This window comes from Poecile atricapillus, chromosome 17 (assembly GCF_030490865.1).
Source record: "Poecile atricapillus isolate bPoeAtr1 chromosome 17, bPoeAtr1.hap1, whole genome shotgun sequence".
Classification (NCBI taxonomy): Eukaryota; Metazoa; Chordata; class Aves; order Passeriformes; family Paridae; genus Poecile; species Poecile atricapillus.
In genome coordinates, this window is record NC_081265.1 from 7,393,227 (window position 1) to 7,420,185 (window position 26,959).

At 55.7% G+C, this 26,959-nt stretch overlaps 1 protein-coding gene across 1 annotated transcript; it reads right to left on the reverse strand.

Moving 5' to 3' along the window:
- Positions 1–11,003: 11,003 nt before the first annotated feature.
- CYGB (cytoglobin) lies at positions 11,004–22,603 on the reverse strand. Its single transcript, XM_058852499.1, has 3 exons — positions 22,088–22,603; positions 11,865–12,096; positions 11,004–11,179 (listed from the first exon to the last, which is right to left on the reverse strand). The coding sequence occupies exons 1-3, from the start codon at positions 22,228–22,230 to the stop codon at positions 11,015–11,017; spliced, it is 540 nt and encodes a 179-aa protein (XP_058708482.1). The 5' UTR covers positions 22,231–22,603; the 3' UTR covers positions 11,004–11,014.
- Positions 22,604–26,959: the final 4,356 nt, after the last annotated feature.

The window sequence follows — 26,959 nt, forward strand, 5'->3', positions numbered from 1 at the left end:
TCGTGTTTTGGGAGAGCTGGTGGAGCCGAGAGGCTCCTGCTCCCTGTGGAAAAGGATCTCTACATGCTGTGGGTTTGATCTTCCCCCTCACCAGAAACCTCCAGCCCTGGCTGGGCGATGCAAGTGGAAAGGACCACTATTATGGGATGTGCTGGAACTGGATGGAACTGGGGGAATGGTGTTTTGTGTGGGCACCCCCCTGCGGAGGAGCTCCAGGAGCTTGGCATCAACTCCAGGGACTTTTCAGAGGAAGTGCCACAAGGATGATTGGAACAAAAGATCCCAGTTTCCACATCCTTAGAGTTTTTGTGTTGTAAAAACTCCACACTCCCATCCCAAGGCTGCAGTCCAAGGTTTTCTAATCTTTCCAACTTCTTCCTTAAATATCCAGGTTCTCCAGGATTCTTTTCCCCATTATTGGCTTTTTATGAACCCCTATATGGATGTGAGACCCCTCTGGTTGTCTTGAGTTGTTCCCACACGAAGGCAGATGGGTTTGGTTTGTGTCCCCACAGCCCCTCCGGACACCTGTCCCCCACATCCCTTCATCCCCTGGTCTCGGGGCACATGGAGGGGACACACCTCGCCCCATCCCTCACCCTCCGTGTCCCGCCCCCACGCTGTCTCACCTCTCTCAGGGTTACAAACTGCGTGTCCCTGCTGCCACCATCCCCCGGGCCCTCTGGAAGGCAGCAGAGCCCGTTTGGGGGCAGTGCCAGCCCCCGGGCCCGCAGCTGGATGCTCCGCGCTGCTGTTCCCGGTGCGAACGGCAGAGGCCAGGCCGTGGCCGCGCTCCGAGCGGGGTGGAAGCTGTTCCAGCAACAGCAGCAGGGGATGCTCAGCCTCTGCCATCGCCCAGCGAGCGCTCCCTTCCCTCTCTCTTCCTTCCCAGCGGCTCTGCTGGTGCCACGCCGGGTGTCACAGCTGTCACCCCTGCCCAGCTCCTGATGACACGAGGAGCCCTGGGGACAGCCCTGCGGCTCTTGGTGCTTCATGAAAAGGCGGGAGAGGTTTTTTCCCGTCGGGAAAACTGGGAACTCGGGTCTGGTTCTGGGAGGGCGGAGCGCCCGAAAAATCTCCTCCAAGGTATTCCCACCGGCATCACGGAGCTGGTGGCAGCGGCGCCCCCCGGCTGTGTGACAGAGGGAGCTTGTGGTGTCATTCTCACCTGCCTGTCCCTGCTGCTCCTCTGCCTCAGCCATCGAGGGCTGGGGCATGGGACCAGCCCCCGCTGCCCACCCGTGCCATGCTCGGCGCCCCAGCAGAGAATGCTCACCCCAAATTCACAGCCTGGACAACTGGGGGACCCTGACATCCGTCCTCAGAGCCACTGTTACACTCAGATCCTGACTGAGCCACCCTAAGCCACAGATATCAGTGGGAAAAATTGTATATTTACCCCTTTCAAGCACTGTCTCCTCCTGCCCTCTGGCCCTCCCTCCCTCCTCAGCCAGCCTGCAGTGGGAAAGCATTAAGAAATAAAACAATATCAAATGTAATCAAAGGCAGGCTGGTGGGAGTTTGTCTTCTGGGGTTTCCTCCTCTTTTATTGCTTTCTCAAAGAATAAACACTTGGGAGGACTCCGGAGTGATTTAGTGGAGCAGGAAAGGGCAGGAGGCTGGGAGCTGCCTACTCCCTCAACTCAGCAAATTCTGTGATTCTTTGACTCTGTGAAATAACCTAGGATAGTCCAACCTTGGGAATTTTCCTTCTAGCGACTATCCGGTCAGATGACAAAGCTGGGAATAGCTGGGCTCGGTGGGGACCTGTTTCTGCCCCCGGTTCCTGGGGTCGGTTAGCGGGAGCTGCTGGGACCGGGGCTGGGCAGAGGATGCTGCCCTGGAGGGGAGGAGGGATCCGGGTGGGCGAGTTCACAGCAGCGCGGAGGAAGCGCTGACCTTTGAGAAGCGATCTTCCTCGCCTACTGCTATTTATCCAGCATTCCCAGTGCTCCTTCTGCCGGGGCTGGCGGTGCGCGGGGCTGGGCGGATCCGCGGCTGGCTGAGCAGAGGCTGCAGCTCTCAGCGCCGTGTTTACCTGCGCTCACCTCCGGAGAGCTTCCACTCCTGCCGCCCGTGCTGCACCCAGCAGCTGCGCTGGGGAGGGAGGCAGAGCTCCAGCAGCCCCTCTTGGCTGGGGGTCCAGGGGGGTTCAACATCCCAGGGGAGATGGGGGTTTGGTGGAGAGCGAGGCTGCACTGCCAAGGCAGGCGATTCCCCTGTGCATCCCCCACGTGTCTGCTGGAACCCCTTCTCCTCACAGGCACCCCGCTACCTGTAGGCACAGACACCCCAAGCCCGCAGGGAACCCTTTTTCTCATCACCCCAAACCCTCTGCCAGCCCCCGATCCCGGCACGGGGAGGTTTTCCTGGAGCGGGGAGCAGCCACTGTCTCCCTGACCTCCTGCTCAGCCACCACCGTGAGGATTAGTTTTAAATCACGTTCCCAAAACTGACAGGACCATTTCCAGGATCTGCTTCCTGCATTTTGCACCCTCTCTTCACCTCTCGACCTGGTGCAGATGGCACCCAGTGCCCTGGCAGATGCAGGCCAGGGACTATATTTTATGTAGGTAGATATAAAATATATAAAAATATATTAAATCCTGAGTATAATCATAATTTGCTGGCTGCAGAGCCCCAAGTGGTGCACAGCTCTTGGCAGACAGATGGGGCATGGGCTTTCCTAAGTTCAAAATAAATCAATTTATCTGTTTGTGCACTGCTGGGCTTTCAGTCCAGCCAATCCTCTACCAAGAAAACAATGAAAATAAGTGAATGCATTTGTGGTTATTTACTTAAATTTCAAAAGAAAGTAAACGAAAACCAACACTATTCCTTAGAAAAGGATCCTCAAACCAAATCCCTCTGCTGTATAAATACAAACCACAGCAATGTGGCAGAGCCTGATGATTATTTTATTTCAGGATCTTTTTGGAGCATCAACCTCAAAACAACAGCATCTGCAGGGCAGTTTTCCAAAGTGTTCCCTTAAAGAAAATACATTTCCCAATTAATAGAAAGGATTTGCAATAAACAGCAGTAAAAGTCCCACCTATTTCGAGCTGGGAATGCCCCCAGCAGCAAAGTCCTTGGGTGATCTCATGGTGTTTGGTGAGAGACGGGGATATTCAGTGGGATATTCAGTGGGAATGTGGGTTTTTTTGGTGGTTTGTTCCCCAAGGAAAGGGCAGTGGGTGCTGGGAGTGGCCCCCCAGGCCAGCGGGGAGCAGAGGGGGCTCCTGTCTGGGCACGGTGCCGCCCCTCAAGCTTCAGGTGTCTGGAGCATCCCCGTGCCTCCAGCGGCACCGGGGGGCCAGGAGGGCGGCTGGGAGGGGATGGGATGGGATGGGATGGGATGGGATGGGATGGGATGGGATGGGATGGGATGGGATGGGATGGGATGGGATGGGATGGGATGGGATGGGATGGGATGGGATGGGATGGGATGGGATGGGCTGGGATGGGATGGGATAGGATGGGATGGGATGGGATGGGATGGGATGGGATGGGATGGGATGGGATGGGATGGGATGGGATGGGATGGGATGGGGTGGGATGGGATGGGATGGGATGGGGGCCATGAGCCCACCCCAGATGTGCCCCTGGCACCATGGGATCAGCTCCTGAGCATGGGGAAAGTGTGGTTTCACAACCCTCCCCCCTCCCTGGGATCCCAGCCTTTTGCTACAGCAATGCTCCTCCTGCTGCTGGACCTCTCCCCATCCTCCGTCTGCCCCCGGCTTTGCTCTCTCTCAAGAGCGCCTGGGAGAAGAGAAACCCGGCTGTAAATTAACCGGGAGGATTTTTCAGTCTGAGATGTGCACTTCCCCCCTTTCTCCCCCCCCCGCAGCGCTGTTATTTCATCTCGGCTGCCAAACTCCCGGGAATTAATCCCGGCCGGCGCTGACAGCGTTTACATTCAGCGCTGCTCAGATAAACCATATCAGCCGGCGCAGCTGAAGAGGAGCCGGGCGCGGAAGGAAGGGCTGGCTCCTGCTCAGTGTCAGCCCCACTGGGCTGCGAGGGTATTTTCCTACCTTTTTTCTTCTCCCTGGGGGCTTTGCTCAGAACAAGGAGCCACCAAAACCCCCACCCTGGTGAGGGTGGCCATGGCGGGGTTCATCCAGCGAAGCCTGGAGCTCCTGGCTCTTATCCTGGTGCAGATAACAGAGAGGAAGAAGGGACGTGTCCTTCAAGCTGGTGGGAATCTGCAAGCTCTGTCTCCCAAGGTTTCTCACCCTGTGCTACCCCACACCCAGGGGAGCACTTCTCCTCACTGCCAGCTTCCATGGGATGGGCTTTCCATGGGGAATTTCAATAACCATATTAAACACTGCAGTGCAGTTATTGCATATTCTCTTTCCTAATCTCCCCCCTGCAGCTGTATTTCTGCCTGGCCCTCACAGTGACCTCCTGGCCCTCCCCTCAGCTGTCACCAGGTGCCAGCAGGATATAGACACACGGTGCAGATGTGTCACCTCTGATCCCACAGCAGCACAGGATGGTGGAGCCATCATTCCCCCAGGAAGGAGCAGTGGGCCCTGTGGCCAGGGGAGTGGATGGAGGGGCTTTCCTGGAGCTGGAGCATGGCAAGTGGACTAGAAACACACCCTGTGCCATGGTTTAGCTATCAAATTCCTCCTCCCCTCCATCTCCCAGCCCACAAAACATCACTGGGGTCACCAAGGTGCTTTCTCAGAGCTGGATCTCCACCTTGGGTGAAGGGTGGCTCCTGGACAGCAGCATCCCCAGGCTGGGACACTTGGGAACAAGGTGGGTTTAGCACTCCACGAGCACAGGGCAGTGAGGGTGTGGGCCCATTGTCCTGGGCCAATTTTCCTCTGTGGTGTGAGCCACAGCCTCCCACGGTCTCCTTTTCCACCAGCACTTGCAGAGCACTGGCGAGGCCACAGGGTCTGGGTCAAGGCGTGATCGTCACAGCCACCCTGACGTGACAGGATCTGGGGGTAAATATTAGTACGAAGTGAAGGGCTGTGTACATATTTTCTCCCTGCAAGGTAATGCTGAAATTCCCTGCTCCTTTTCAATAAGCTGTTGGAAAAAACAGCCCCATTTTAGCACCCTCTGGCCACTGCTGGTCCTGACTACTCTCAGCTCAGCATGCAAAGGTCTGTGACCTTCAGGTCCCCACTGCAGGCTCCCCACCCCAGGGCTGAGTCCTTTTGCCCGTGGTTTCCCATCTGGAGCAGAGCAGTTTGCAGGCTTTGCTGACTGTTCACTTCCGCCTGGAAGCGTGTACAGGATGTGGCAGAGACTCCAAGGATGGCTTATTAATCACATTAACAACACCAAGTGGTTTTTTACCCCACAAGAAAAGACACAGCAGGAGAAGACAGATTGAACCAGGCAGTTTTTCCCCTCCCCACATGAGGAGGCTTCTGGATCCTTCTCCATGGCCGTGGCTGGTTGGGCTCAGTTTTGTGAAGCTGTAGGGAAAGAAAAAGCTTCCCCTTGTAAGACCACCCTTGTAATTGTGGCTTGGGGACTCCAGAGTAGCTCAAGTGCCTGCCCATGCAAAACTACAACACTTAACTGCTGGTTTTTCCCAACATAAGGGGGTATAGAATGGCGTTGTTGCCCTCAGCCCAACAGGAGAAGTTGGCACAAGGCTCTCCAAGACCCTGAGCAGCCTCCAAGACACCAATCTCTGCCCTCCTCCCTCTCAGAACTGTTTCCCCCCAGCCTCAGTCTGAAACTGGGATTGCTCCCTGTAAAATAGCTTGTGGCCAGGTGCTGGTATTTTCCACCACCCTGGTGGGATGGGTTTTCCCATCCCTGAAAGAATGTTCTGTACTCGGGGTAAAGAGTAACAATAAACAGGATTGCTTGAACTTGTTTTCCAAGCCCTGTATCCCACAGCAATGGAGCTTATGGGACAATAGCATGAGTCTGTCTGTCTGTCCATCCATCCTCTGCAAACAACTTTGGAAAGGTTGGCCGGTGTCAGCTGAACTTGAGAGGGCCTGTTTCACAAATGAGGGAGCTGGAAAGACCCATGGGGAGAAACCACAGAGTGACCCAACCCTTCTGGGACCCATCCCCCTGCAGCGTGATCCAGCCTCAGCAAGAGGCACAGGATGAGCCACCAGGGACTGAGATGTGGAAAATGGGGCTGCTGCTGCTGCTCAGGGAGCTGTTTGTTATTTTTACAGGCTGGGAATGGGTTCACAGCCCTCCGTGGTTGTGGTTGCTGCATGTTGTGGCCATCAGGGAGCATTTTGGGCTGGCTGGGCTGCCGAAGGCACAGGAATAGCTCCTGATCCAGGGACCCTCCACTGGTTTGCACAATGTACCTGGAAGCCAAGTGAAGAGCCTGGAGGAGGGACAAACCTTTCCCTCCCCACCTGGGTGCACTGCTAAGATGCCTCTACCACCCTTGGTGGGCACATCCACTCCCTTTGCTGCTGCTTTCCAGCCAAAAAAGCTCCCTGAGAATGAGCAGGAACCCCCAGACCCACACAGCCATGGGGCAGCCCCCCAACACCCCCTCACCTTCCAGCCACCCCATCAGAAAGAAACCAAGCGGAGCTGGAGAGGGTTTGATTGATTTATCCACTGAAGATACAAGTTTCAGTTTAATAACACCATTTTGTCCGGTTACAAACATACTAAAAACCTACAAAAAGAAAAAAACAAGTTACACCCATATACACGGAACGCAGGTATAAAACCAGCACGGAAGCGCCGAGGAACACGAACATGAACAGGATCCGCAGCAGGAACAGGAAAGACACGGAGTTACATCAGACCGCTCACATCTGTGGGTCACGCTGGGGCTGCTTCAGACGTACTAACAATTAGAGACGACTTCAGCTATGGAAAATAATTAGCGCCGCAGCCTGGCAAGAGGTGGGAGCCAGGCCGGTGGTTTTGTCCCTCCCTTTCCCTAAGCTGGTCCAAGGTCAGCGCGTGGGTTTCGCTTTTATCCCTCTGCCTGGCGTTGATGGTGCTGGCCCCCAGCAGCCCTCGCTCTGACATCCCCACGCCGGGGCAGCTTCCCTATGGCAAGGGGCAGGGAAGGCTGAGCTCTGGCACCAGAGTCCAGCCAGGTGATGTCTGGTCCCCCCTGCAGTCGCTGAGCATCCCCTCAGAGAGTGGGGGGACACTGCGACCTCTTTGGTGGGACAGAGCGGCAGAGATGCGAGAGGACTCCCCTGGGAGAGCTCAGGGCTCGGCTGCCTTGGGGATTTGTCACCTCCCAAGAGAAGATGAGGTTGGTGGCCCAAGGCCCATAGAGGTTCTGGTGGTGTTGGGGGGTGTCTCTAGCTGGGTGCCTGCAGAGCTAAGCCTGCTGTGAATGTTTGCCGTGGGAGGGGGAGACACGGTGGGTGGGACCTGTGCCCCACCCCAACCCAGTGCCTCTCATTCCCTCCAGTGCCCACCTCCCTCTGACCAAACACTGAGCTTCAGGGCAGGGGGTGAGAGCTGGTTGATATGAGTGGGTGCTGCCAAAGAGAGCCAGGACGAGGTGCTCAAGGGGAACCCTGCCCCAGGGACACCGAATCCCCCCCTCACTCAGCATTTCTCTACCTCTGGCAGGGGCACAAAGGCTTTCCCACCTGCTCCCAGCTCCCAGCCCTGATGATAGTGCCAGGGGTGGGCTGGGGCTGGGAGGCACAGGGGTCCTCCACAGGGTAGGAGAGAGACCAGCCGACCCCAACATGCGCTGGCAAGGATGCCCTGAGCCTCAGCTTCTCCCCTGTGAGCTTCGGGGAAGGACTTTGTAAGCTGGTCCTTACCTGCCACCACCAAGGAGAGCAAAGCTCCGCCCAAAGTGCCCTTAGCTCAGCCTAAGTGTGCCAGGAAGTGAAAGGTCAAGCCCCAGAGAGCAAGACCTGAACAAAGCAGGGATAAGGGGCCCCCAGTCAGCTGTGGTGGGATCAGGGGGGAGCAGTGGGCTGGCAGTGACAAGGAATGGCTGTGCATGGATGTGTGTGTGCCAGAGAGCCACACACAGCCTTTCTGCTCTTCCACATGGCATTTATCAGCCCTGTCACTCTGGAATGGTACTTTTTCCTTATTCAGTAGATCTTCATCTCTCCCCAGAGGAGAATGTTCCTGGATTTAAGCAATGCCTCCTCTACTGCGGGCGGCAAAGAGGGGGCGTTCATTTTATCTCCATCTCCTCCCCTCCCGAGCTTTGCCCTGGCTGCCCTCCTGCTTCATGTTACTTCCTACAAAGCTGATAAAAATAAACATGTTTTTGTTTGCATCTATTGGAGTGGCCTGCAATTTGGCTGATGGGGGGGTTTGCTCCTCGAGGGACAGCAGCTGCACACATCTGGATCTGCTTTAGGAAAAAGTGCCTGGAAAAAACCCCAAGCCCAGCACATGCACACGTGTGGGCGCACGAGGCCGCGGGCCAGCTTTTCCTAGGGGTGTAAAAAAAGAAAGGAGAAACCAAAGCACTGTTTAATGGGGAGGTGGGGGGAACCTCCCTGATGCTGCTCCCCAAAAGCCAAGGCACACGGGTAGGTTGGGTATGAACATGGAGAACTTCCAGACACTCTAAAGTGGCTTCTCTGTGGACTGGGAGCCCAGTTTTGATTGTGGGAAGGGAGGGGAAGGGTTTGCGCTGCAAAAATAAAATTTCCACCTGGAGATTATTAACCTCAAAGGCTAATGTGCAAATTTTGTCGAAAGATGAAACGTCCCTGTACGGAAACATCCCTGGCCCAGCATCTGCAGAGCACAGGGAGTGCATGAACTCATCAGAAATACGTGCTGCTGGCCTCAAGGCCTTGGCAGGAGTCAGCAAAGCTGTGCTCGTGAGAGTCCCGTGATGTGCACACACACAAATATCATCTAACAGTCTTGATCGAAGCCATCTCCCTCCAGTCCTGCCCTGGAGGGAAGTCAATGGCTGGACAGGTTTTTCCCATCCATCCCTGCCCCAGGCAGCAGCGGCTGTTGGAGGGATGCCTCCACTGGCACTCAGGGAGGAGCAGCTGCTGTGACACTCCAGTGTGAGCTGGAGGCAGCAGCTGGTGGCACCCTCACCAGTGCAGGCTGATGGGCTGAATTTTGGGGGTGCTGACTCTGACAGCAGCCCCATGAGCAAAGCAGCATGGCTCAGCACCCGCTGCCTGTCCCCTCCCCACAGCCCCCTGGATGCTGCCAGGCCAAGGACAGCGGTGCCCGAGCTGTTGGTGCCACCCAGCTGTCCCTGGATGCCCAGGATGTGCCATTGCTCCAGGCTCCACTGCTCCTCTCCATCAGTGGTAATGTGGGATGCAGAAAGGAAAGAGCTGCGAGGCCAGAGTGGCTGTAGTGACATTATTGGAGTCCTGGGGCTATTTTGAGACAGAATAAACCTGTCCCTGGGGATGATTAAAAGCACAGGTGAGCAAAGCAGGAGCATCTGTGTGTTTGCTCTGGAGGAGGGAGGTCAGCCTGGAGGAGTGACCGCTGCCCCCTGCAGCAGTGTCCCCACGGTGGAGGGATGTCCCCAAGGTGGCTGTAGGGATCCCAGTTGGAACTGTGGGCTTGCTGCCTGCCCAGCTGGCATCCAGGAGAGGAGCTGGTCTCTCTCAGGAAGCTGCCAGCTCTCCAGGACAGCGGTGGAGCGAGGCCAGAGGAAATCTCAGAAGGGAACCCTCCTCCCTCTTCAACAGATAACATTGCCCTTACTGCTTGCTAGAGCTCTAAAAATAGCAGAGGCCTTTAGGGAAATATTGGGTGGCAAGGATTCCAAAGCTTCCCAGCGCATCTGACATTTTATCCTCAATCCTTTGCCATTCAGTTCCCAGAAATCCTTTAAATCCAACCACATGTGGGCAGAAGGGGCTGCTCCTCCTCCCGTTTTCATAACTGCAGGGGAAACTGAGGCACAAATCAGGTAGACTGACCCGAAGGTTCAGGAGGAGTTGGTGTTGGAGGCGGGATGAGTGCTCCAAGCCATGCAGCCACGTTTTGGGGGGTGTGGGAGAAGCCTTTGTCAGGCACAGGCAGGAGCACTGCTGTCCCCAGAGGGACACAGCTCCTGCGTGAGCTGATTTCTACCAGGCACTTTGTTTGGAGGAGCCCAGTCTCACCACGAGGGCAGGAATATGCTCTGTACAAGGTATTTACTAATTTTAACAGAAAAGGGACCTTTCCTCATACCCAGAAATCCCTCCTGATAGGTCCATGCCATCTTTTCTCCTCCTGGTCACAGCCTGACCCCCTCTTTTCACTGAGAGGGGGACAGATCTACACACACCACCTGCCAGGGCAGTGGCACATCATGTGCCACCCAAGCCCATCCTCAGGGAGCTGAAGGGCAGTGGGTGGGCTCACCAGCTCCCCACGTGTGGCACAGGGACCCCACCTACACACTGTGCTCCGAGCCACGAGGGGAGGCAGCCCAAAGGCATCCCCCTCCTTCCCAGTCTCCCCCAGCCCAGGAGGGTTTGCAGCAGCCAGCCAAGGGCAGGGACTGTGGGTGACAGGAGAGGGAAGGGCTGCTGCCCACCTGGAGCACAGGGTGATGGGCACCCAGAGTGGCTCTGGCTGCCAGCCCTGCCAGGTGATACAGAAAGTGCAAAGCAAAGCATTCTCGGTGCCAGTCGCAGGTCTCCATGTGTGCCCCCAAAAGCCAGGTTTACCCAGGGGCTTCACATGGAAAATGAGGGTTGTGTTGTTGGTCAGTGAAAGGGGCAGCACTTGTACAAGGGACTTTGAGATGGTGCAAGTGAGGTGCAGGATTTGGGAGGTGGTGATGGACAGGCCAGAACAGGAAGATGGAGCCAACAACCAATGCTCTCCCCTCGCCCTCTGCATCCCCTTCAACTGCTTCACCCCGACCCACCCACACCCTTCACGGTTCTGTGGTTTTTTTGGCTTATTAAGTTTGTTTTTTAAACCCCATGGAGATCAAATTGTGACTTGGCAGCTGACAGAACTGGCCCTACCGGGCTCCCCAAACCGAGCAAAGATCTTGAGAAGAGACCAGAGTGAAGTCCTGGGGTGAGCAAAGCCCTCCCTGCCCCTCTGGTGGCCCCCTGGGCACTCACAGGGTGGCAGTGGGGTACTGAGCCCAGCCCACCTCCTTGTAGGCTGCTGTCACATGGGTGTAGATCAGGGTCTTCATCTTGGTCCAGGCTCCGTGTGCCTCGGGGGTGAAGTCGTTGGGGTATTCCTCAGCAATGACCTCCAGCATGACTCCAGTCAGTTTCTGAGGGGAGGCACACAGCAAGCAAGGGGTTAGCAACTCTCCAGGGAGCTGCTCACAGCAAATTCAGCTCTTTCCTACAGAAACACTGGAACCCTCTTGCTGTCTGTAGGACACAGATGTCCTGGAGGTCAGTTGACAGCCCTGGGAGCACACAGGACAGGTAACCAGCCTGCCCAGGCAGCAGGACAGAGACCCAGGCATGGGGAGGGAGCTGCTGGCAGGTTGAAGCATCTCCCCAGTCTGGGCACCTCAAATTATTTGCAGAATCACAGAATATTCCAAGTTGGAAGGGACCCATAAGAATCATCAAGTCCAATTCTTAAGTGGATGGCAACGTGTGGCTCAAACCTGTGGTCTTGGTGTTATTACTCTAATCAGTTAATTAGCCAGCTAATTGAGTCCCTGCTATCGTGCTTTATTTCCAAAAGAAGGGCAACACAGGCACAACATGGACACAGGCAGGGGTGTTTCCCTGGGCAGGGGGAGGTGCTGGGGGCTCTGGCACTGGCTGGGTGTGGGGATGGTGGTCTCCACAGGACAGTGTCACAGTGGGACACTCCAGCTGTGTGGGGAGCAGCCCCCACATCCAGCCCAGCTTCTCCAGCCGAGGACAGGCAGCACCAGCTCCTGCTCCCCTGCCCTCTTCCTAAAGCAGCCCAAAGGTTATTTTGCTCCTATCTTTTACCTTAAAGTAGATGGGCTCCACTTTGTGCTTGAGGGCGTGGGCCTTGCCCACCAGGGCCAGGACGGAGGAGACTTTCTCAGAGTCGTTGAGGTTCTCCACCACGGTGTTGATGGCCCCCATGACCCTCCGAGCGTGCTTGCGCAGCTGCAAGCTCCTCTCCATCTCCAGAGGGTCCTCCATGTGCTTGAACTGGCTGAAGTACTGCTTGGCCGAGGGGAAATTCACAAAAAACCTTCCAGAAGGAACAGAGAGGAAATGCCATCAGGAGGGGGAGAGCAGGCTGGAGGGTTAAAGCAAAGCACAGGGGATGGAGATGCTGGAAGCCACCCCCTGCATCTCACACAGCCAGGGCTGATTTTGCTATCTAATTCCCCAGGAGCTGCAGCATTCAGCTGTCTGAAAACCAGCAGGTTGATGCCTTTTCCCCAAACCCCATCTGCTACAAGGTCATCACAGCTGGATATTCATTCCCAAAGCAGAAGCAAGACCGAGTTCTTGATACCCAGAGATGCCACCCAGGCATGCCAGATGCTGGATACGTGCCCACATATATCAGAACATCACATCCTGCCTCAGAGAGCTGGAGATGAGCAGGAAAACCTCTCTCTATCCCACCCAGCCTCTCCTTGCTCCCATGGGCTTTATTTCTGCATTGCCACCCAGAACAGTCTCCCCTTGTCCGAGCTGCCCCACCTGAGTCTCCAGCAGGACCTAAGGCCTGAGCTGATGTCACTGCTCATTCGTGACATTTTTCCCAGCACAAGGATACTCCCAAAACTCACCAGCCCCTCTGTGTGTGTGTGGTCTGGGGACCCTATTTTCTGCAGGATTAAATCAACCCCAATGAAATGCAGCTGAAAGAAATGAAGTTGTGGTCACAGCCGATGTGCTGAGCTCCCCAGGGAGGTGGAGGGCTGGAGAGGGCAGGGAGTTGAAGGGTACAAGGTAACAGAGAGCAGGGCTGGAGCCACCATTGCCAACACCACCCATGCCAGGATTGCAGCTGGGGCTGCCACTTGAGTCACATTAACCACCCCCTTCCCCCTAATTTATGCAGGAGAGAACCACGTCAGTGTTTGTTCCCCGCTTTCACACAGCTCCCTCCCTCCTACGGGGCTCTCCCTGGCTATGGACTGCTGAAGGATGCTCAGGAGGCAGCAGAGTGCTCTCAGGCTGTCCCCCACCATTCCTGGCTCCAGGCAGGCTGCCTGCTCCCCTCCCTAACCCCCATCCCAAGCACCATCCCAAACCACAGGAACCTGAACCCATCCCACCTCTCTCTCCAACCATCACTGCTTCTCTCCAGAACCAGGTGGGATCCTCTTCTCCACTCACCACTCCATGAATAATCACAATATTGAGTACCAGGCTCCTTTACCAATTTGTTATCCTCCTTTTTCCCCCCTCCCTTCCTTCCCCCGCTCCCTTGGCTTGTGAAAGCTTGGGGGCATTGCCAAGGAAGCGGCGTGAAGCAGCGCCTGGAGTGCACCATCGCTTCTGTTGCTTCCCCAAGGCATCTGGGATTCATCAGATGGCCCAAAATAGGTTTTGGAGGTGTGAAGAGTGTGCAGCAGAAAGGGTGGGGGAGGAAGGAAGGTGGAAGGGGGAGATAAGGTGTTGCTTTTAAAACCAAGAGGAGACCCATGACAAAACTCCTCTTGTTGTTGTGCAGCCTCCTACCCCCAGCACAGCTCCTCCTGACACATCTGGTCCCTGTTGGGAGAAATCACTCCCAGGTCTGGCTGTCTCCAGCTCCTGCTGCCACAGAGATGCTCGGTCCTTCAGCCCAGAGCTGTCAGAGAGGTGCTGGGGGATGGAGCTGGCCACGGCTCCATGGATAACATCATTCCCAGGATTTAAGGCTTCTGCCCTGGGCATTTCCCCACAGAAGGGCAAATGTTCCACTCTGATTTAATGGAATCATTTTTTCCAGCTGGACCCAGCATCCCTCTGCCCCCATCCCATCTCTCCCCACCTCTATTCAAGCTGTTGCAGCTGCAGTCACCCAGCAAAGCCCTCTAGCTCCAACAGGGATCATCCTGCTGGGGTCAGAGCTCAGGCTTTTACCATCCCTGCTAGTGGATCTTTCCCCTTAACACGCTCCCCCCAGGCACTGGGAACAAGGGATGTCACTGGAAGTGGGACCTGCTGCCCCAGACAGGGGATGGAGGCTGCCAGCTGGTCCCTGCATGCCTCAGCCTCTGAACCCCAAACCACAGGAAGCTCCCTGAAAAGCTGTATTTTATCTCAGCTGAAGAGCAGGATGTTCTGAAGGCACGGGAAATGAGTTGAGAAAAATTCCTGGTCTGAACCAGGAAGGGAATAGCAAGGGGGGACTGATCTCTGCATCATCAGGATTTACAGTGAGTCCCCAAGAAGAGAAGGGCCAAAAGGAGGCCCTGGGACCATCACCTCCACCTCTCCCCGCTCTTGGCCAGATATGCCAGGAGCAAAGACTGGTTAAATCCTCAAAATACCCCAACCTGCATGAGACCAGACAAATGAAGGATCCAAATACTGGGTTTCCATCTTTCCTGCTTTGCAGAGCCTCGGGTGATGGCCCTACAGGAGCTGAGCCCAGCAGCTTTCCCAGGGGATCTGCAGTGCTGGGGATGTAAAACCATCAAACCCTCAGCTCATGTTCAATCCTGTATCTGCTGGATTTCTTTGGTGGGGAACTGAAACAGAGGAGCCCTAAAACATCTTTGCAAGCCCATGGATGGCCAGAGACCTGCAGCCACCTCTCCTTGGAGAGCAGCAGGCGCCTGCAGCAAGAACTTCTGCCTGGAGCAAATATTTGAGCTGTCAAACCACAAAGAAAGGGGAAGGAGATTCACTCAGTGGTAGTTGTTAATAAACAGAGAAGATTAATTTAACACAAAGGTTAAATATAACCAGAGGAAAGGAGAAAAAATAAAATAGTTCCAACAACAGTGAGTTACAAGAGGTGTTGGTTGGGGTTTTTCCATCTCCAGAAAATTTTGAGAGTTGAAACCTCTTGGGTTCTGTACGTTTTTTTTGATCATTATGTGCGTGCGGTTTGGGCTTTTTTTTCTTCATCAGAGTCATTAAAAGATGATATTTACCATTTCATATCACAGAAAATGATGATTGATAGGAACCAGATGCCTGCATACCGATCTCATTAAATTTCTTTTTAAGTGATTCCATTCTCCACCCGCTAATTTGTACTCTGCCAGCTACATCTGGACCCAGTGGACAGGATGCCAGGATTGCTTTTCCTCTCTCTTTTGCCCTTATAACAACTTTAAGGACACAACCATTCCCAGTAGCAGAGCCAAAGGAAATAATTAAGGTGCAAACCCACTGCAGTTACTGGAAACCTGTTTTCTGTTAGGGAGGAGTGGTGTCTCCTCCATCTCCCCAGAGCATGCAGAGCAAATCCTGCATGGAGGAAACCTCCAGACCCAGCCACCTCCTTGCATCCCCAGCTGGAAAGAGGATACTTGGATGCTGTGTGGTTCCCCCAAGCACCTAAACTCTTGATACTTCACTTACTCTGTTTGCAAACTGTGAGGTGAAAATGCTTGTGAGCCCTCAGATCTGCTGGGAGGCTTCAGCTGAACCCCCAGCCAGCACTTAGAGACTGCTTTTTTTCTAGATTTCCACAGAATCATTCAGGTTGGAAGAGGACTTTAAGACCACCAAGTCCATCTCTTAACCCAGCACTGCCAAGCCCACCAGTAAAACATGTCCCCAAGTGCCACATGTACACATCCCTATCTCCCTCCAGGGCTGGTGACTCAACCCTACCAATGCTTTCGTGTTTTCTCTCGCCTCGTCCCTCTACGTGGGAGAAACTCTAAGGCAGCCTGGAGCCTCCCTGTCCCCTTTTCAAACCTCTCCTTCCAACTCCTCTCTGCTCGGGTGCCTACAAAGCAGCTGATAATGGGTAGGCAGGTGGTGTGTGATGCTATTTATTATGCCAAGGGCTGTCTCACCGCTTCGCCTGCACGTTCCCCCTGCTCCTCCCAGCCACCTGTAGCCCATCATCCCCTTTTCAGGCTGGGGAAATGCTGCCTGGCTGTTTACCCAACCCAGGGTGAGGAAGGTCTCACAGGTGTCGATGCCGCAGCTCAGCAAGAGAGAAAAAGGCAAATCTAACAAATAAAAAAGGGGTTGTGCTTGCCTGCTCCCATGTCCTCTCTCTGAAAGCTCCTGGACAGGTGGAGATGGTGGTGGGCAACATCTCTGTCATGGGAGGGCTGGAGGGAAGAGGGCCAAGCCCCCCATCCACACAGTAATGCTAAATTCAGCTTCTGCAGCTGAGGGGAGTGTGTAGCTGGCCTTCCTCCAGGTGAAACCCACATCCCACTGCAAAGCCTTGGGGGCAGAATCCAGCACAACACTGAATCTGCTCAACAGGTTCAATCCAAGCTTCAGGCTCCCAATCCTGCACAGCACTGAACCGTGCTCAGAGGCTGTAATGCCCCAAGGCAGAGGGACCAGGACACCCCAGTGAGTCTGGGAGTGGACTCAGCAGCAAAGATTCCACCAAATATGTTTGGATGTGAGCTGGAAACTCCCAGGGGCATGTCCTGCTCCATTCTGTGTGCACAACTCACACCTCCAAGTCTTCATTGCTGTTGTTTTTCCATACCACAAATGTGGATTCAGCCAAAAGCCTCTTGGCTGCACAGATGAACCTTTAGGGTAGGGGTAAGGACACCTTTCACGGGAGAAGTGAATTAACAGTGCCAAAGCAGCTTTCCCACATGTCTCTGGAGACCCACCTCCCTTGGAGCTGGAAGGAGACCCCTGGCTGGGTAAAGAGGTGAGTGACACACATCCACAAGGACGTAGTCCATGTTCCACTAACACTGTGAACCTGTGTGTCACTGGTGTCCACCACCTCTGCCCTCCAACGCTCCCTTGGCGATTTCCAGCAGCCCCGGCTGAGCCGTGCCTGTGCTCGGGCAGGATGGCCAGCGGGCCAGCACCCTGCATTGCCCAGGCACCCTCAGTGCCAGCCTGGCCAGGGCTGTCCTGGCATTTCCCTGCCCCTAATGAGCCCTGAAGCTGGGCAGGCGGGCATGGCCCCGCTCCACAGCAGCAGCAGCAGAGCCGAGCCTCAGCCTGCCCTCACCGCCTGCTCTGGAGGAGGGATTGTCACGGCTGCCACCGACCCATCCTCAGCCACAGCCAGGGAAAGTGGCCAGGGAAACCGCTCACCCTCTGTGCCTTTGCTTGCCTTGGTCATGGATGTCCTCGCAGCTCTCGGCGTGTTGAGCGGGGCTTTTCTACTTCAGTGCCTTGCAGGTGATGCAAGGGCAGCACGGGGACAGGGAACATGGGAAAGGCTCTTCTCTGGACATCCCAAGAGCTGCTGGCAGCCCCGAGGCTGTGGCTGGTGTGGGATGTGCCACAGGCATCCCCACACAGCTGCCTTGGCCATGAAGAAGCCAGAAGAGCTGGTCCTGGGAGCTGTGATCAGAGACAGTGGTAGGAGAAAGGGCTGTTCTGAGACTGAGCTTATTAAACACTCACTGCTCGTGGTTGTAAGGTTGGGAAATGTCCCTTACGCTTGCCTGTGCCAGCAGAGCAGGGCCCCGCTGCCCTCTGGCTCTCCTTGTCCCCAGAGAAAACATCTCAGCTCGACCACAACCATTCGTGAACATGGGACAGGGACTCTGCTGCTGGTCTTTTCAGTGGGCTCTTTTCAAAGAAAGATTCTGCATCTCTCTGAGCCACTTTGCCCTGAAATGTGTCCTTCATCAGCCAGGAACGGAGCCTTTCCCTATGGACGCCTCCGCAAAACACATGTTGGCTTTGGGGGTAGCTGCAAAATCCCTTCTTTAAATGCTATTTTTGGGTAGATTCAAACCATACTTTTTTGATTCAGCTGGAAAAAAAATGGTTTTCTGCATTGCCAGACTCATTACTCAGATTTTTTGCTATTTTAACCTAGAACTCACAATAACGTCTGGCATCCAAGGAGTGCTTTCATATTTTAAATCTCTTTGCAAACTGTCTGAATCCAGGTGTGTTTGCTCAGACTAAGCAGCCGTTGAAATCCAGGGGCCTGATCCTGCATTGGAAAACCTTTTGCTTCCCCTCCTACACTTTTTGGGGGGGAAAAAGCACATCAGGAGTGATGGAGAAGGTGGAAATTTGGAATGCTGATGGCTCTGAAGTGCAGACGGAGGGAGCAGTGATGGAGAAGCCCTGTGGAGGTGGCACAGCCCGTGGTGGCTGAGCCGGGTTGTGTTCCCTGCACTTGGCATGGCATTAACATTTGGTCCAGATTCTCCTGGGATCTAATAGAAACTATCCCTGGGTTTTGTCCCCTGATGGGATCCATAAAGTTTTGTGGTCCCACATCTGTGCCTTGGTACGTGTGTGTGGGTGTGGGAGCAAGCGCTGGGACAGGCTGCGGTTTTAGCCCTGGGTGCTGGGCTTAGTTGGGGTCTGCAAAGGAGAGAGGGTCCCAAACCCCCTCTGATGTTCACCCCTGGGTGCTCTGAGCCACCCCCAGGTGTTTGCATCCCCCAGCTCTGTCTCAGAGTATTGCCAATAAAGTACTGGAAGGGAAAGGGGGACCCTGGGAGGGATGGCCACATGCTGGAGGGCTCCTGCACTGCACAGCCAGGGCTAATGCAGGTTCTGAAGGCTGCCCTGCTCTCTGTGGTGAGCGAGGGTTCAAAAAGGACTGCTTTCCAAATAACAGCGGGGAAACTGAGGCGCAGCAGCGAGCCTGGGGGCATGGGGAGGCTCCGGGAGAGCTTCAGCCCAGGGCTCCCAGCCGGCCTTCCTGGGAACCACTCAGCCAAGGAGCCACAGCCCCGCTGAGCCGCTCCAGGCTCCGGCTCCAGCCCCAGCTCCTGCTCCAGCAAGGGTTAAGGCAGCTGTGAGATGGAGCCTGCAGAGGCCCCAGAGCTCCCGAGGAGGAAGATGAGCGTGGCGAGGAGACTCTGCTTCCTCCGGGGCGAGGCTCCCCACCGAGGAAATTGTCAATTAGTGACATAGTTTTAACCACAGAGCGCAGATTCCCAGGATCCGGTGGCTGCTCAGCCGTAGCCCCCATTATTCTTTTTTGTGTCCCCCGGGGTCCCAGAGCTCTGTGAGATCAGGGACCCATCGTGCTAGGGCAGGACTCCAGGGGTTTGCTGTGGGTTCAAGCACCAGCAGCAGCCACGAGCGATGGGAGCATGATGCCCAGCTCTGTGCCTCAGTTTCCCCACCTGCAAAGCATGGAAAGGCTGGGGGTGGAGGGGTGGGATGCTGGTTAGGGGCAGAGGGAGCTGGACTGGGCTCCTGCAGGATGGCAACACCGCAGACCCCCCATCACTGCTTTTTGGGGGGCATTGCTGCCTCCCTTCCTCCCCCCTTGGGGCACAGGATCAGCCCCAGATTAATTTCAATACTGCTGCGAACCCCCCAGGCCTTCCCACGTGGGAAAATGGAATTCCCTGCCCTCAGCAGCTCTGAAGGGATGGAGAGAGGATGGAGCAGGTAAGCAGGGAGAGACCCTCTGCCACCAGGTCCCTGGAGCCAAGTTGTGACCCCGACCACAAGACGTGCTGATAGATTTACCTGCTCTCACCGCTCTGCCCGCGGGGGCTACAGCAAAGGCAGGTCCACAGCCACGCATCCCCCTTCCTTCTCCCTGGCCACACCGGTGCAAACCCCTTCCTGCCTCAGTTTCCCTAGCAAGGTGAGCAGCAGCACCAGGCGGGCACTGGTGAAACAGAGGCTGACTGGGGCAGCTCCCAGCCCCCGGCACGTCGTGTGTGTGCCCATCCAAAATGTGCTGGGTCACCTCTCACCGACCCCACCAGCGGCCAGCCACTGCCCCCTCCGCAGCCCCGACCTCTGGAGCTGCTGAATCACGTCTTGGGAAGTGTCTGCCTCCGGGCCGGGCTCACGCATGACCCACTTCTCCTGGCTGCTGCCAGCTGCCAGCGCGGCCGGGAGAGCGGCAGTGCCCGAGCTGCCAGCCCCGGCCAGGGCTGCCCTGCTTTCCCCGCACCTGCTTCCCCAGGGAGCTCAGGTGCAGCTCAAAGCTCACAGCGGGGCAGAGCAGCAGCGCAAAGGTCTCTTTGGGGACAGGGTTTGTGACCTGGGGACAGCTGTGCCATGCGGGTGCAGGGGGATGTGCTGCTCCAGCCGGTGCTGCTGGAGGGGACGGTACCTCTCCCAAATTGCATCACTGTCCCCAGGGACATGCACAAGGCCAAACTGCACTTTAGGCATCCCAGGGAAGCTCTGGCTCAGGTGGGTTTAGCTGGGATGTGCCAGGGCATGTGCCATGACTAAGGATGTAAAGACTCCCAAAGAGCCAGGGTTCATCCTAGCAGGCAGCTCTGTCCTGCCCTGTTGTCACAGCAGGACAAAACCTTCACCACAGTGCACAACTCTGCCTGGATTTAAAATAAAAAACAAACTGGACCAAAAACTTCTGCTGGGAAAGTTTGAGTTGGGATCAGAGCTCAGCTGCCCGGTCCCCACTGCCACATCTCAATTCCCCTCGTGCCCAACCTTGCTCCAAGCACCATGGGGACTCCAAAAGCAACGAGTTGCCCTGGGTGAATCCCCATGGCATTGCCACGAGTCCCTCGGTGCCAGCTGTGGGCACACAGCCCCCCTCCCTGTGTCTGTGGGCAGCGGGCACCTGGAAGTGCTGGCAGATGGGGCCATGGCATGACCCAGATGCTGGGCAAGGGGCTGGCCATGCATGGCTGGTGGCCAAGCCCCAGGCTGAACTTCATGGGATGGGGCTGAGGGGAATCATGTAGCCCCCAGATCTCTGCTCCTTCTACTTCAACCCCAGCCTAGGTAGGTTTGGTGTCCCCAGCCGTGGAGCTGTCACACCTCCTGACTGCCCTGACTGCCTACACGGAGTGGGGGCCACGAGAATGGGCTCAGCCATCAGCTGGCTCTGAGAGAAGGAAATGTTTGTGAAGGAGATGGAGAGGGGCTCCAATGTCATTTTGGAATCTGCAGAGGGGTCTTGGTAAGAAAATCCCATTGCAGTGCTGGCAGCGAGCCGGGAGGGAACTGGCTCTGCTTGTGATGTCCAGGGAGGCTCTGCTCCCTGCAGACCCCACGGGCTCTGGGCTTCAGCTCAGTCAGCTGGAAAACTTTCAGATGATTATTAGTAAACAGCACATCCATCCAAGGAGTTCCCTGCACACCCACAGTCCCCTGCTGCAGGAGAAGATGGGAAGGACACAACCCAGTCTCAGGTCTCCCACCTGGGGTGCCTGGTTTGGTGCAGGTGGGGGTCTGACCGGGGACACCCCAGCATTGCTGACCCCAGGGATGAGCGCTGTGACTCTCTGGACAGGATCTTTGCTGATTGCCCGTAGGTCATTGCAGGCATCTCACCTGCCCCTCTCCTTGCCCTGCCCATCCTCCCATCCCCTCCTAAACAGAGGAAACGGCCTGTTGGTGCCATACCCCACCGATACCCCAAACTCCCAGTGCCTGTGGCACCCTGTGGCATTTCCACTTGGCGCCTTCCCGGTGTACCTGGACATGGTTTTACTCCCAGACAACACAAGAACCCCCGCCTGCCTCTGCTCCCCACCTCCAGAGCATCTCCCCTGCTCTGGTTGCATGTGCAGAGCTCTGAGCTGCTGTCTGTGCCCCACTGCCATCGGGAGATGCTCCGCACCCCCCTCCCGGGGCTGCTGTCCCCCCCTGCCCCCCTCGCCCTCCTGTGCCCCCCACAGCCCCCTTCCACCGCCAACTTCAGCGCTCTCCTTCCCGCCGACGCTGCCGCCGGAGGGACAGATGGTGCCCTCGGAGACACACCTGCTTGGGTTTTATCTTGGCTCCCAACTCGCATTATTTCACCCGCCAGCCTGCTACGGACCCGTGCCATCCTCACGCCGCTCCCTGGGGGGGCACAAACCCCAGGCCCCCAAAGCCACCCGCAGCCGGGGCTGAGCTGCCCCCGCCTCCGCCGCCCCCAGCCCCGGCCGCAGCTTAAGGTGACCTTTGCATGGAAACAGCTTCCCCCAAAGTCCCCGGAGAGGCTCCCCCCGCTCCCCCTGCTCTGCCACCCGGCTCAAAGGTGTGGGAATCCGAGGAGCGCTGTGAATCCCTCCCTGCTCCCAGGCAGCAAATACACCCAGCCAGCTCCCCACTCGCTGTCATTCATCTCCACTCAGTTCTATATATTGTTCTGCCTCTTTCTCAGCTATAAAGAGATTCAGTTGGATTTGCTGCTTCCTTTTTTTGGTTTGTTTTTTAAATACCTGATGAGTATGGAGACCCCAACGTCCTCGCAGTTTGCATATACTCTGCTCCATATCTCTTGAATAACCTTTTTTTCTGCGTCTGAAATCTCTTCACTTCTTTCCCATCTCTCAATCTCCATTTCTCCCTGGACTTTCTCCATGAAAAACAGCCGGCAGGATCCTCCAGGAAGCCAGGAGGAGATAAAGAGAGATGTGTGTGAGCGGGTATATCCTGCGAGAGGAGACAAGGTGTTTGCTCGGCGGCTCTGCGACGTGTGGATGTGGATGTGTGTGTGAGAGAGTGTGAGTGCAGCTGCCTGTCAGCGTGTTTAGATATGGAATTTAAAAAATATCCTGGAGGAATGATGCGTGCGATTAGATTTGAGATCTCCTAGTGCTGTCCATGGCTGTAGTTAGCTTCAGCTCGCCTCGGATGTGTGTGGCTGACTGATGAGGAACTGCCTAAAAGTAAAATATTCAAAGGCATTGCAAGACCAGCCTCTTCACCAATGTGTGAACGTGAGCTCACTTTCTCCCTCTCTCCTCCTCTCTCCCACTCCTCCCTCCCTCCTTTCTTTTTTTTTTTTTTTCTTTTTTTTTTTTTTTCTCTCCCTGAAAGGGAGGGATGAGAGAGATGTTCTGGGCAACATCAGGACGGGGCTGGCGGGGGGAGGTAGTGCTGGAAGTTTTTTTTCCTAGCCCTTTGTAAACAGCTCAGAGGAAATTCAGAACCCAGAGTGCTGAGTTAAAGTTAGGTTTTATCCCGCTGGCTGCGCCGAGTTCTGCCCCGGCTGTGCTCTTTGCACTCCCTGATTTTGCTGGAAGTTCAGAAGGACAAACCCCTCACCTCCAGTTCTTGGGCTGCGAAGAGCTGGGTCGAGAGAGCTGCGAGAATCTCTCTGCCCCCCAAAAGAGATCGAGGTCTGTCCCAAAGGGACTTTTTTAATGCTGAGAATTTGCTCTCCGTTCTTGTGGCAGGAGCCAGAGTTAAGGCACTTGTGAAATGAAGGTATTATTGTGGATTGCATCGCTCCTGGCAGCGCCTTGGCAGGGAACACCTCCACTCCAGGCTCCCCGCCGCCTCCGTGGGTGTGCTTTTGGGGCTGCTTTTTACCCAAATGCCATTCCCAGCTCCCTGACAATCCGGCGTGTTAAACCCAGTCCATTAGCACAGAGAGCAGGAAAATCCTACGGGGATTTGAAATAACCGCGAGTCCCCCCGGGAGGGAACAGCGAGCAGCGGAGCAGAGAGCGCTCCCCGCCGCCCCCCAGGACAGGGCAGACGGACGGACAGACGGACAGACGGGCTGCGGGGTGGCTGAGCCCCTTGAGGGGCTGCAGCTTTGTTACTGCAGAGCTGTCGAGGCTTTTTTTTTTTTTTGCTGTATTTCTCCTCCAAACCAGCCTTGGCCACCTCCCCATTAGCAGCCGCCAGACTGGTGGTGTCAGCAAATTTGCTCTTGCAGAGCTGATGAGAGCTGGTGGAGAACGTGATGCCCGCAGATCCCCCTGTGTGGGACCCCAGGGAACCTGTGCTGGGACAGACCGGGAGCCCCACACATCCCAGAGCTCCTTGGATCCACAGCAAAGCTCAACTGCGAGCTGCTGAACCCCGCAGTGGCACAGCAGAGCCCTGTGGCCAGCCTGGAGTGGCCAGAGGTCAGGAATTGTTCAATACCACCAGCAGCAGCTGCTGAATCATCAGCTTCTCACCAAGTTTGGATTTGCCTTGTGCCCATTAGCCCCTGGGATGAACAGCCATGGGCCCCAGCTCAAACATTAACTACAAGGTCCCCAGGTGGTCACCAGGCAGCAGAGAAACCCCTCTGGACACGGGATGGCACAGCCAAGCTTATCACCTTCCCTTCAGGTGCAGAGGAAGAGGTGCTTTAGACTTAGCTTAAACCCAGAAAGACCCAGCTTAAACCCAGAACAAAACTGCAATGCAGGGCAAGTGCTGTCAAAAAGGGGAAAAATCAAATTCTGACCAATGTGAACCCTGGGGAGGGTAATCTGGGTCGAGCATTAGTTATCACTTGCTGTGTGTTTACAGAAAAGAAGTCTTTGAGCTTTTGTATCTGGTGGCTTAGTCAACCCCAGGTTCACAGCCTGGCACGTGGTTCCTGGGTGCAGCAAGTGCTTTTCCTCACTCCCTGGCACCAGGAGTCAAAATATCAGGGCTCAAAAGTCTCCATTTAGAAATAATAAAATATTAGAAAACATTAGAAAAGTAAGTGAGAAATCCCCCAGCCTTTTCCAGGTTTCTGCCTCCCTCTCTGGGCTCATCACGTCTGGCCCTGGCAGGAGCCCAGCCCCATTCCCATCTTGCTCCACAAAAGGAGACGGGGAGTAAAGCACTGGTGATTCTACACTGCCTCAAAATCCCAAATGATCCCAACAGCCCTGCATTTCTGCGTCTGGTCCCAGACGTGGAACATAAATCAAGGGCAGGAGTGCAGGCACACGCTGTCACGTGCCTGCCACCCGTTTCCATGGTTTCCCATGACTGTTGCTCTCAAGGGCTTGGGGTTAGGAGGAGACTTGTTCCAGAAGGAGAAAGATGCTGTGTTGACACCATTGCTGCCTGCTGGCCCAGAGGGGAGCTCAGCACGGTGTCTGCTGCTCAGGGCAGCTCAGAACCATGGGACTCAAGGAGGGGGACAGAGAACTTGGTCCCCACGGCCAGTGCAGAGGCTGAGATGGGGTCAGCCTGCATAATCCATACTGAAGAAATCAATCCATCTCTCTCAGATCCTGATTCAACACCCTGATCCCTCTCCCCTCACCAGCTGAGCATCACAGCCCTCCTGCTTTCCATCTCCTTCCTGTGGACCTGTCCCTGTGGTGGGGTGACACTGTGGTGCCATGTCCCTGCTGAGCCTGAGCCTGCTTCTCCCAGAGCTTCTGCACAGCAGGAGGAGATCAAGTGCTTGTTCAGGCCATCCTCCATCCTGGCTGCAGCAGGTGAGGATGGGTTTCCAGGCCCTCCAAGCCTCTGCTTGTGGCATGCCGTGCTCCTGAGGGGTCCGTACCCACCTGCCGACGGCTTCTCCCACTCCTCCCGTGCCCTCCCACGTTGCCTCTCCTCCTCTTATGTGCTGGGTGCAATGAGAAATGTACTTGGCTCCTAATCCTTGAGTGGGAGGTGAAGGCAAAAAACCCCAAGACTTCATCTCCACAGCGGTGTGTGGGATGTGGATGATGGCAGATCCCCACCTTTGACTTCACTGTCTCTGGGGCGGAGGCAGACACCCCAAATCCAGGCCTTTGGGTCTGAGTCCACCCTTCCTGGTGCAGGGGGACAGCCTTGGTATCTGGTTCCTGGAGAATAACAGGTCACTTCTTGTGTCCCATGCAATGTCAGCTCCCTGGGACCTTGTGACAGACACCATTACTTGGGGTGATCCCAGGAAGACACCACATGAGATCCATCAGGGAGTGCTTTGGGGAGGAGCTGCAGGAGCTGCCCCAAGGCCTCGCTGCTGGGGGGATTCCAGGGGTGCAGCGAGGATCCCTTCTCCAGACCCTCAAGACACCAACCTGGCCAGAACAGGAGCAGTCTTCTGGGTGGAATAAGGCTGAAGGCACCAGTGTGGTGCATGCCAGGTTGGGTGTTCCTCCTTCATTCTCCTCCCAGAGCCACTCTGGGCTGCTGCAGTACCTGACCTGGAGATACTGGATTGTCACCCTGACCTTCACTGAAACAAAGCCTCTGGTTGCCAGCCCAGCTCACCCAGAAATTCTCTCAGCAGGCCAGGCCTCTCTCTCCCCTTTCCTAATCCAGCCCTGCTGTCAACTGCAAAGTCCTGGCCTGAAAAGGAATAACAAGACTTTAGGAAATGGCTTTGCAGTGCTGCTACCCAGGGAGGGAAGGATTTAGCCTAAAGCCTGTATAAATGCTCTGTGCTTATTGCAGGTTTCCTTCCCCCAGCTCCTCTGATCCCAGGAGACCTGTGTGCAATCCTGATGCTCCAGCTCTGTGCTGGCAGTACCTGTGTCCTGAGCCATCTCTGCAGGATCAGGCTGGAGGACAGAAGGGGCTGCAGGCAGCAGGACCCCCCCATATCCAGCTGGGGTTGGATTGCTGCCTGAATCCCCATCCCAAGGTGGGGATGATCCCAGTTTATCCACTTCCACATTGCTGGAAGGCTTGGTCACCGCTTTCCTCAGAAAGAGCTGAAGTACCAAGAAACTGGGGCTTCCCCATTTCCATTTGTCTTCAGCTTGGCTGGGAAGAGACAGGGAAGTGACAATGATGAGAGCTGCTGTCCCCTCCCAGCCCTGGGCAGCTCTGTGATATGTGGGCTGTGGTGAGGGGCAAAGCTGGGAGCAGACATTCCTCTGCTGATGGAATCCAGACTGCAGGTGGTGCTGCCAGAGCTGCGGGGAATGGGCTTAAACGACCAGTTCCTTCTTACATGGGAACAGGGTTCCTCTGCTCTGGGAGTGGCACCCTGCCCCAAGCCCCCAGATCCCAGAGGGGACCCCAAACCGTGTGGCCACTCCAGTCTCAGCTCACCACCCCCATGTGTGGGAGCAGGAAGGTGTGGGATGCTGGGGACTGGGACAGCAGCAGCACTGAGGTGATGTCTGGATGAAGACCCTTGGCAGCAGCAGGCAGGGTAGAGGCCCTGGGTGTGATGGGGTCAACACAACCTCCCCATGACCTTAAACCTCATGACAGCCTTTGGCTTCCTCTCCAAAAAATCCCTACCATCCCACACAATCTAAAAACCCCCAAGGATTAGGAAATCCAGGGGAACAGGAAGAAAGGAGCCTTGGGAGGTGGGGCTGGTGCTGCCTAGAGCTCTCTGTCAGGACAGGGCAGGGCAGGGTAGGGCAGGGTGAGGTGCTGCCAAGACAACCCTGGAGAACACTTCCAACCCAGAC

What these genes read in the sequence shown, in the direction of transcription:
- CYGB (XM_058852499.1), bottom strand. Translation starts at nt 22,230, where the DNA reads ATGGAGAAAGTCCAGGGAGAAATGGAGATTGAGAGATGGGAAAGAAGT. An exon ending in GGGGTCTCCATACTCATCAG is followed by an intron (nt 12,097 to 22,087) that starts GTATTTAAAAAA and finishes TCCTTCTGGAAG; the next exon opens with GTTTTTTGTGAATTTCCCCT. An exon ending in TGGAGCCCATCTACTTTAAG is followed by an intron (nt 11,180 to 11,864) that starts GTAAAAGATAGG and finishes GCCTCCCCTCAG; the next exon opens with AAACTGACTGGAGTCATGCT.